The following is an 11257-nucleotide window of genomic DNA, read 5'->3' as shown; positions in this document are numbered from 1 at the left end:
TCCAACAATGGAGTGCCTGAGTTTAATTCTCACTTATGGCTCTGACTCAAACTTCCTGCTTATGCAGTCCCTGGTAGGGCAGCAAGGGAAGGCTCAAGTATTCAGGTTCCTGCCCTCCATGTGTGGGACCTAAATTGCAGTCCTAGCTCCTGCCTCCAGTCCTGGCCAAAGTCAAACTGGGGTGTGCATTTGGGGAGTGAACCAGCAAATGTAATCTCCCCCTATCCCCTTATGTCTCTCAAATGAGTGAAAAAAATTTTTAAAGTTCATGGAAAAATGGATCTAAAAAATAAATATTTTTGATGAACTTAAAAAAATATCCTATTGGTATTCATTATTATATGTTGAAAAGCAACAAATCTCAAATATACCACTGAAAAGAAAGTGGTGGTGAAATATGGTATTTAATAAGACATTAGAGCCTATAGCTTGTATGTTAAATTTGCTTGAACCATGTTTATTTTGCTGAAATTGCTGAGTATTGCTTTTATTTTTCATACGAAGTCAAATCATGGCATGCCATTGGATGTTAGAAGGCCACATATTAAGTCTGGTACATGGTTTCTTCCATATAGATTCCAGCTTTATCAAGACCACTAGACAGGATTAAAATACATAAAGGAAAAGAAAGTCAATAAAATTTATATTGAGAAAACTCAGGAAAAGTCTTGTGTAGAAGACTTTTTATTCAAAAATATTTATAAAACCATCTATAGTATATAGAAGTGTTACTCTAAATTAAAATAGGTTATATTCAGGTAGAACCCATGTATGAAAAGCATTATTATCAAATAGGTTATAAATCTAGATGTATATGTTATATAATAATTCTCTGTCAAGCAACAAACACTGAAAGCAGGAAGAACTTCTAGAATTTGGAGAAAGGTCTACATCATTTCTGAATGTAATATATGTGACAGAAATGTTAATTGTAGGAATTTTCATTTCCAGGTTTTATGTCCTGTGTTTGATAAAGCATTGTCTATGCATAGATTGATGGTGTTGAAATTACTCAATATAAGATAAGCTACAGGAAAAAATTGGAGTGAAAATGGAAAGATTACAAATACCAGTACTGGCAAAAATTAAACCTTAAAATATTTCAGGATAATTTTAACATTCATGAACAAATATAATTAACATGTTTGTTACATAGATTCGACAAACAAAAATCAATACAAAAATGCTCTTACAGACATCCTTTTATAACTAGATGTTCCAACTATGTTAATCATGCTCCGTTCTATAGAATGTAATACATTTGTCAATAAAGTATTTATTTGTAGGGACAAAGGACTTTATTTGCATTACAAACCATTTAAATATAGTATTATTTTAAGCTATTATATTTTTTCCTGAGATTGATGATGAATTTAAGCCACAAAAGAAAAATGAGAGGAGTGAATTATTTGAGATACTACTTATAACAAAGTAGTTTGTAAAAGAGATACAAAAAGAAAAGGTAAAAGAAGAAGACCCAGTATAGTTTGAAACAGTTTAATTCTGTGTAAGTTCAGTTCTTTCTGCAAGCCTTACACTCTGACTTTGAGACAGGATTATAGAGAAATTGAAAATAACCATTTATATTCATTTATGATAACACTTTTATTGTTCATTTATGACAACAAGTTGACTGTATGTTAGGTAACTATCATCCTACAATGCCTTAAACATTAAAATAAAGCAAAACAATACTAAGTCACATTTGGGAAGCCCTGAGAGTTTGACTTGAAACAAGAGATACTATCTATTTTGATCAATGAATACAAATAAAACTAGAATAGGGCTTTTATGTTTTCTTCTTGCTATTATTATTGTTTGAGAAGTGATGGGAAGCCGTTTGGCATGTTATATATTTTCAGCCTTTGACCTTCTTAGTGTTCTTTCTCAGAAGAAAGGTGTATTTGTCGCTTTTATAAATATCAGAGCTTTCATGATGGCCTAACACTGCTAGTAGAAACTATAATGGATTTTCTGAAGACAAGTTCAGAATCTTTGTACTATAAAGAATGAAAACATAAGATTGAACTCAGAATTTTCACATATAAGACACTTTGTTTTTGTATATGCTTATTTGTTTCAGGCATTTCTGAAAGCTCATGTGATTTGAAGGGATGATTGACATAGGCCAATTAAGAGACAAGAGGAGGTTTTTTTATTCTTTTTTCTTTTTTTTTTAGCAGAAAACCCTAAATAATTTGTTGTTAAAGGACAAGTCATGGAATAAGGAGACTGATGGTACAATATCATATCTGAAATAGCAAAGGGCTAGGATAGATCACTCAAAGTAACTGCAGAAATATAGAGGTAAAGGGTTCAGAAGTGATGACAACTGCCCTGCACCACAGAAAGGCAGTCTTAGAAATTACTCTTCCTTCTTTACATCCCACATTATTATACATCACTACAAGTTAATGGTGCAAATGATTATGCTGTATGGCTATATCTTCATACTTAAAAGGGAGGCCATGATTATGCAGATAGTATTACAAATACTTGAAGGGGTGCTGTAGGTATTTGACAGTGCATTTACTGTGGATAGTTAAGAATTCTGAGTTTCTGCATGACAATGTATAAGCACATCTGACTATGCAAAGACAAATGATAAGCAAAGCCAGTGGACTGAATTTACTCCAGAAACTCAGGTCCGTGAGTAATTTACAAAAAAAAAAAAAAAAGTATCATCACAGTCTGAAAAGAAAGGAAATCATTTTCTTTCATATTAATAGCCAGGAAATCAGTTTAAGTTTTCACATCTATAGTCTTACTTGCAGATATGGGTGCCCATTGACCCAGTTTTGACGAAAGAACTACAAGTGGAGGTTTTCAGGCTGATAGAGAGCTAGAAAATCATTATTTCTATTGTCATAGTAAGAAAAATTTTGGGCCGGCGCTGTGGCTCAACAGGCTAATCCTCCGCCTTCGGCGCCTACACACCAAATTCTAGTCCCAGTCGGGGCGCCGGATTCTGTCCCGGTTGCCCCTCTTCCAGGCCAGCTCTCTGCTGTGGCCCGGAAGTGCAGTGGAGGATGGCCCAAGTCCTTGGGCCCTGCACCAGCATAGGAGACCAGGAGAGGCACCTAGCTCCTGGCTTCGGATCAGCACGGTGTGCCAGCCGCAGTGCGCCGGCCGCAGTGGCCATTGGAGGGTGAACCAACGGAAAAGGAAGACCTTTCTCTCTCTCTCTCTCTCACTGTCCACTCTGCCTGTCAAAAAAATAAAAAAAAAAGAAAGATGCCAAACAAAATCAAAATAAACTAATCTTGCATCCATCAGAAAATTGAAGTTACAATGCAACCTGGTGCCCTGAAAATCAGAGACAGGCAGATGGATATGAGAATCACTAGTCTACCAGGAACAGAAGTCTGCTGTTGGCACCAATAACGATAGAGACACTTAAAATTTTAATTGATATGAACTGCTTGGAGGCTCAGTATGCAAGAGCTTGAAATGAAGGGAGGGCTCTATGGAGGATAATCTCAGGAAAGTATCCCTACTTTCTGAAAATGTATTTCAAGGAGCCTCACAAACCTTATTTATGGTGAGGATTACAGAACAATCTCCTTTAGCACTGGGAGGAGAAAGATAACCATTTCCAAATGTGCTAGAGCTCTAGAGCTCTGCTCCCCTCAGCTGACACCTCCTCAAGGGATGTTATTCTCCCTGACCCCTAGCCAACTTAGGTTTCCCCAGTAGGTGAAGAGACACACTCAGTGCCAGCACTCTAAAGTGTTGAAAGATAAAGAACAGCAACCTGTAGCTCTGGATCCAGAGAAGCTGTGACTTTCTCAAATAAACAAAAACTGAAGTAAGTTGTTACTAGTATTATCCAAAGAAAATGTTCAAAGGAGCTTTTCAGAGACAAGTAAAATTATATAAGTAAGAAACTGGGATCTCCATACAAAAATGAAGAGTATTATTTAAAAATGTATGTGAGAAGCATAGTTGCTCACAATAATAGTAGCAACAATATGAGGGTATTTCAAAGTTCATGGGAAAATGAAATTAAAAGATGTTAGGTTTGTCACAAAAAAATTATGAAGTCATTCATGGTTTTCTCCTAATAATAATCTTCTATAAACTTTTTGAAGACATCTTATATAAAAAGATTTCAATTTTTTGCACCAAAATAAACATCTTTTAATTTAATTTCACTAATTCTTTTGAAACATCCTCATATGCGTGGTGACTATATGTATGGATAAGTGAAATGACAGCAATGTTATAGTGAACAGGAAGGAGAGAGCAGGAATACTTTGTTATGAGGTACTTGCTTTAATTATGAAGTATTATAATATTACTTGAATATGAATTTCAACCAATTGTAAATGTCCATTGCAAATTCACAGAGACACATCACAAAAAATAAAAATGCAAAACAAATACAATTGATATTATACAACAGGACAGAAAATGGTGTCATATAAAATGCTTAATAACATAGTCATAAGTAGAAAACAGCAACAGATAAGGCAGATATTAATCCAACTATATAATAATTACTTCAAATGCAAATGATGTGACTATACCAAGAAAATACAGAATTTCGCAATGTACAAATAAACAAAAGATGCGATTTTATGTTGGAGAATGGAGAAAAAAATGGAGTTCAATATAGCATTCTAACAATAATTAAAAGAAATTCGGAGTAACATTATTCATTTCAGAAAAAACAGACTTACAAGAAAAAGTATCAGCAGTAATGAGGTACACTGAATGATGTAATGGGGTAAAACGTCCAAGATGACATAATAATAATGTGTACATGTGTGACAAAAGTGCACCTAAGTATGGGGTGCAAAAACTGATAAAATATAAGAATAAGTGGACAAAAACCACAATCATATTGGCAATGTCAATAGTAATTAGTCAATTAGTAATCAGTAGAACTAGTAGACAGAAGATCAATAAGGGTATAGTTTAATTAAAGAGCATAAACTGGACCTAATTGACATTTTCAGTTACTTTATCCAAAAATAGCACAATATACATTTTTCTCTAAATCACATGGAACATTCATCAGACATATAACATACAATGTCATTAAAACACAACTTAAAATTAAAAATAAAAATCTTGCAGTTTGCTCTCAGAGCATAAAAGGGTTAAACTAAAAATAAGTAAAAGAAAGATAGCTGGAAATTCTTCAGATATTTGGAAATTAAGAACATGCTTTTAATGAAGTAATAATTATACTGAAATATATGGATGGCTTTCAAATGTAAGGAGCATTTGGTTTATACCTAGCTACAAGAAATATGATTAACACCATATTGTAAAAGGCTCATGAATGCAATACAATGTGTTAAGTGTTAAAACTTTTAAATCCTTCTCAAAGATATGCAAACTGGAATAAATTGTAATTGCCATACAGATTTTGCTGATATTGTCAGTGCTCAATGCTAGCCTAAACAACTATTTGTCAGAAAATTTTTAAAAATAATTTTTAAAATTTTTTATAATTTATTTTACAAATAATATAATACAAAATATTTAAAAGAATAACCTCAACAATCAGCTAACACATGACAAAACAAAGGTTGTAATCCATAACAACATAATTATGAAATTCATATTGTTTTCATTAAACTACAACTCCAGGAGACAATTGAAAAAGAAATTTAAATAATGAGAATTTGATCAGAGGAGTTTCAACTTAATTTCTAAGACTGAAACTACAAGTTTCTCAAAGGAAAAGGGGAAAACAAAATTTAGAGTGAATAATACCTAGATTAAAAATGAGGATGCCGATTGCATGTAAAGATCTGTACATTTTAATGAAATCCCTACACTTACCAGCAGTCCTCGTTCTGGAACAGGAGAAGGCCTTGAGAATCGTTTATTTAACCTCCTCTTCTCCTTCTTCATGTTTTGCATGTCCTGAATACGTTTATTTATAGACTTTTGGGAGGAGAAATTGAAATCACATTTTTATAACATATGAAGATAACATGCTGATTACATTTTTGGTGTGTATCAAAAGAAATGATGAATCCATGCATATAGTCCACATAGCTACCAGACTTAGGAAAGGAAAAGCCCTTCATAAGTGCAGAAGGACACACTGGTCCACCAGAGTTTTCACATGAGAACTTTTACTCTTGGTTCTCATATCACCAGTGTGCATATTTAGAGTCTGACTCAAGAATACATGTGTTTACTTTTACTAAAGCTAATGCTCATTAAAAATATCAAACTTTTTTTAAAGGAAATACAAAAAGAAGTGCATTCTTTACTCCTTTTAAATGATGAATGGCACCTACAACTTCTTGTGTAACCATCATATGGCAGCTACAAATAGCAGAGACCTTAGAAATCAAACTAAACATTTTTGTAGGTAACAAAACACAGTATCAGAGTAGAGAGGATGTTGGTAGAACTGCTTTGGAAACAATGAGGTACTACTTTATGAAATTGAAAAATTTGTTTTTCCATGATCCAGCCATTCTACTCGTTCTTAAATAAGAGTGAAACTTTTGTGCTTGGTGAAAGAATGTTCACAGTAGTGCTGCTCATTATAGGAAATTATAGAAACAATCCAATGTCCACACACTTGAGAGATTAATGGGCAGCGATATGTTTTGCAACAAACTACTGAACAACAGTGAAAAGAAGAGAATTATAACTATATACAGCATTATATACAGATATTGGGAAGAGTACTGAGAATAAAGAGTAAATAATACACTGAATTTTGTGATACTATGTTTATAAAGTACAAGACCAAGCAAAAATAAAACAATATACTTACTGAGGCACGTATGTAACACAGTATCAAAAGGATGAGAAGAATAAAAATAAAATTCAAGACAATGGTTTTTGTTAGCAGACATGCAGAGAAGTAACTAGGGAAACAGTCTTTAGATGGATTCAAGGATATTCACGATATTTTAATTATCAAACTGAAAACATATTTTATTATGCTTTATAAATTACATATGCTGTGTATATTTTTATGCATATCAAATGTTACATTAAGAATGATAGCTATTTAGTTTGTACTTTCCAATAGTAATCACAGGGTTCTAGAGTTCCCAAAAGATACTACAGAATAGTCTAGCTAATGCAAGTCCTATCATGTTAGGGACCACCACACATAAAGGAATGAAGTAAAAAGCACAGTAGAAATAACCAGAATTTAATTATTTCAAGCAATACCTGCTTTGCAGTGACTTCTGAAGGATGTGGCCGTCTTGGTCCTTCCTATGTGATATACAAAAACACATAAACATATAAATGCCGTGAAAAAGAAGAGAATCATTTATTACAACGGGATGCTACTGCTACTTATGAAGCTATTTATGTAATGTATGGATATGATCTCATTTGCAAGAAAACAGGATCAGAATAAGAACATCTAAGGTGAAAATTGGGGTGGGGATATAGTTACTATTATGAGTACAAAGAACAAGATATGAACCACATTATGAGTAACAGGCAGAGTAGTAAGATTAATTCTGGAGGGAAAGGGTATGACAGAAATTCAAACCTTCAGATTCTAGGAGTATATGATTTCAGTGGTACCTATCGCTGAGGGATCTAATCTTAAATCTGGCTTTCAAAGCCTGACAATGGTTGGGGTGATTAGTGTGGTGTGGTTTTTTGATGCACAGAGAGCTGGACTGATCCCACTCTATTGCCCTATTTCTATTTTGTACTTTAAATATCTTCCCTTTCCTTCATTTCTATCTTTTTTTTTTTTTAATCTGAAGAGCCAGAACCAATCTTCTACACATCTGACTACTGAAAAGTTTATCCTGCCCTTCAGTTCTGTAATTCTCACCCAGCCTCCTAGGACACATCATCAAAGGGTCAGTCAACAGTTGGATTAAGCCTACCTGACCCTGGCACAATTTGAACAAGGATTTTTCTCACCCCGTCAGTCAAATTCCAGTCTGTCTAGTCCATGCAGAATTTTCCCCACCTCAGCACCAAACCACAAATACAATGGTTAGAAACACAGTGTGGAAGGCCAAAGTGGCCACAGCCTTGATCGCAAAGGCCAGATCAGGGTTGTTGAACTGGAGTTCAGAGCCTTGGTGCACTCACAGGGCTGACTTGGCTAGGTTCGTCATCCCTGAAGCGCAGGCACATACTGAAGAGCTTCTGGGTGCCCCAAGGGGGCCAACCACCTGATCAGACCCAAGTAGTTGTGGGGGCACTATCCCCTGCCTTCAGGCCCCACCCTTCCTCATCATAATTCTCTTTATTCTTGTTCTTTGAGCCCCACCCTTTCCTTTGGGAAGGCCAAACCATTATTTGTATAGAGAGTGTCTTAGAGTTATGGGTGTCAGGTAAATATAACTCCCTGTATCCTGTTTTTCTTGCTTTGAAAACCACATAATCAACTACCCATGTGTTTTAGTCTCTCTCTCTCTTTCTGTTGAGTGTCCCCTTAATTTCTTAGCATATCTCTCTTAGATGGTCTATCAATTCAGCATGTCCATTGTTGAGTTATCAATTCCATTACCTCATTGTTCTTCAATTGCAGCTTCTGATTGGGTCAACCCAACAGTCTACCTTCTTCCAACTATCTATACCAGTCAGAAAGTGGGGTGGGGGACTTGAAGATGATGGCAATCACTGCCTATTCATAAGCTGCAGTCCTCAAGACTGCTTGTCAATTCTTTTATGTTATATGAGCTCTTTTTTTGCACTCTGTAGTGTTCTCTAAAAACTTTCCTCTTTGGAAACCTCTGAACACATACATCATTGTTCAGTCACTTTTAAATGAAGTAGGACAACCCTTCTGCACACTCTGGCTATGGCTAACATGTGTAGAGCTTCTTAAGCTCAACATTGGTATATATATCTATATATCTATATCTATTCTATAATTATATCTATCTATCTACATCTCTATCTATCTATCTATCTATCTAACCAATTCCTTAGACAACACAGGGGATAAGTTCATGATTATTGCCATCTGGAAAATAAGACAATGGCATGTACAATAACTTGCATAATATTATATAATTATTAAGAGCATGAACAGAGATTTAATGCCAGAAAATCTACCTTTAGAACACATGCTTTTAATAATGGTGTTGTGCTACCAACTGCTTTTGAAAGCTGGACTGGAGCTGCTTGAATTCGTTATAACCCATAAGCTCACAGACTTGTCTGTAGACACATTATCATTTTCCTTATAATCCTATTGAAATGGAGAAACATTGATTTCCTTTCTCTTGTCTCAAATCTCTCCAATTTTGTTCCCATACCATTTCCTTCCCTAGAAGTCTCCTCAGAGATCTTAGTGTATAGATTACTCTTTCTCTATATCTCTTTCTCCTTTAAACAGTTAAATAGTATATGTTCAACTCTGCCTCTGTCTGTGTTCAAATAAAAGCAATCCCTTATTCAACAATTGGCTGTCTCTATTGTCTGTTCCCTCTATTTAAAGTAACTATTCATAAGAACTGTCTGAACCACCTGTCTCTTCCTCTGTACATTCAATATAATATTAGCTCATTGCACCTGCTTCATCTTTAGTACTCTGCTGTTATTTATCTCAAAATGGTCACTCATGTTCTTTCTTCTGTATTCAATGTGCATTTTCTACAGCAAGATTTTTGCATACTGTTAACAGATCACTGAGAAATTCTTCAATTGGGGCTGATATTGTGGCAAAGTGGGTTAAGCCGCTGTCTGTGACACTGACATCCTATATAAGTGCGTAGTGATTCTCGGCTTCTCTGCTTCTGATCCAATTCAATTAATGCAAATGGGAAGGCAGAAGAAGATGGCCCAAACTCTTGGATCCCTGACACCCACTTGGGAGACCGGATGGAGTTTCTGGCTTCTGCCTTCAGCCTGGAGCAGCCCTGGCAGCCATTTGGGGAGTGAACCAGCAGATGGAAGATACTTGTCCATCTCTTTGGCTTACAAAAATTGTGTCTTGGGGCCATCCTGGGTGCCAGTTCATATCCTGGCTGCTCCACTTCCGGTCCAGCTTCCACACGTTGGAGACCTGAAAGTTACTGGTTTCTGTCTTTGGTCTGGCCCAACCCTGGCCTTTGTGGCCATTTGTAGAGTAAACCCACTCTCCACTTCTCCCTTTCTCTTTCTGTAACTCTGCCTATCAAATACATAAAATAAATCTTAAAAATAAAAGAAAAATTGTGTCATTTTCGCCATGATCACAAACTAGGAACTGATTTGAAAATCTGTGCTTTTTCTAATAGGTCACATTGTTTCAAGAACACAAGTGTTAGATATTCAACTATTATATACCTTGCTAAGTCTTTATGAATATGACAATGAATTTGTGAGACTGCCATAAAAGACTATTTCAGTCACATGTCAGAGACTTACTAGAAAGTGGGCAATAGACACTGCCTTAATCACTTGGAAATTCTTGGCACCCTGGTTAATTAGTTGTCTTGCATGAGGCTCAATTACTTTTTCTAAACTGATAAAGTAGGCATGCTGATGTCTACCAAATTAAGGTTTTTACAAGCATTAGAAATAATGTAAGTGAGGAATTGGATCCAGTGCCTTTGACCTAGTATTTGTTCAATAATTATAGCTGCAGTTATCTTTTTTTCTGGGTTATATCATAGAATCTTCCAAAAGAAAAGGGACTTAGATATCATCCAGACTATTCTCATATCTGATACTTAATTTTAAAATTGTTTATTTGAAAGGCAGAAAGCATCTTCCATCCACAGGTCTGCCCCTCAAATACTCACAACAGCTGGAGGTAGGCTACGATGAAGCCAGGAGTTCAGGAATCAATCTGGGTCAACCACATGAATGGCAGGAACCCAAGTGCATGAGACGTCACCTACTGCCTCCTGGGTGCACATTCGCAACAGGCTGAAATCAGAGGCAGACTCTGGCTCTCAAACCCAGGTACTCTGATAAGAGATGCAGGTATCCCAAGTGCTGTGGCAAACACTCTCCCTGCCATATGATACTTTTTTAAGATTTGTTTTTTATTTATTTCAAAGGAAGAATTATACACACAGAAAGAGGGTGAGACAATCAGAGAGAGAGAAAGAGAGAAAGAGACAGAGAGAGAGAGAGAGAATCCCATCCGCTTATTCACTCCCCGAATGGCCACATGGCTGGAGATGGACTGATCTGAAGGAGCTTGGAGCTTCCTCTGGGTTTCCCACATAGGTTCAGGGGCCCAAGGACTTGGGCCATCTTCCTCAGTTTTCCCAGGTGCATTAGCAGGGAGCTGGATCAGAAGTAAAGCATCCGGGTCTAGAACCAGCATCCATATGGAATGCTGGTATCATGGGCAGAA

The 11257-nt window shown here is 35.9% G+C and overlaps 1 protein-coding gene across 1 annotated transcript; it reads right to left on the bottom strand.

Moving 5' to 3' along the window:
• Positions 1-429: 429 nt before the first annotated feature.
• CCDC179 (coiled-coil domain containing 179) lies at positions 430-8204 on the bottom strand. Its single transcript, XM_008268935.4, has 4 exons — positions 8050-8204; positions 7159-7203; positions 5797-5901; positions 430-596 (listed from the first exon to the last, which is right to left on the bottom strand). Exons 1-4 carry the CDS (start codon positions 8092-8094, stop codon positions 588-590), a joined length of 204 nt encoding a protein of 67 aa, XP_008267157.3. The 5' UTR covers positions 8095-8204; the 3' UTR covers positions 430-587.
• Positions 8205-11257: the final 3053 nt, after the last annotated feature.

This window comes from Oryctolagus cuniculus, chromosome 1 (genome assembly GCF_964237555.1).
Source record: "Oryctolagus cuniculus chromosome 1, mOryCun1.1, whole genome shotgun sequence".
NCBI classification, from domain to species: domain Eukaryota; kingdom Metazoa; phylum Chordata; class Mammalia; order Lagomorpha; family Leporidae; genus Oryctolagus; species Oryctolagus cuniculus.
The sequence above is the reverse complement of the archived record's forward strand: the minus strand, read 5'-3'. Positions and strand labels throughout refer to the sequence as shown.

Excerpts from the sequence above, each read along its gene's own strand:
- CCDC179 (XM_008268935.4), bottom strand. The coding sequence starts at position 8,094 with ATGTGCCTGCGCTTCAGGGATGACGAACCTAGCCAAGTCAGCCCT. Across the intron at positions 7,204-8,049 it reads AACCTAGCCAAGTCAGCCCT|GAAGGACCAAGACGGCCACA; the intron begins GTGAGTGCACCA and ends TATATCACATAG. Across the intron at positions 5,902-7,158 it reads CAGAAGTCACTGCAAAGCAG|TCTATAAATAAACGTATTCA; the intron begins GTATTGCTTGAA and ends TCCTCCCAAAAG.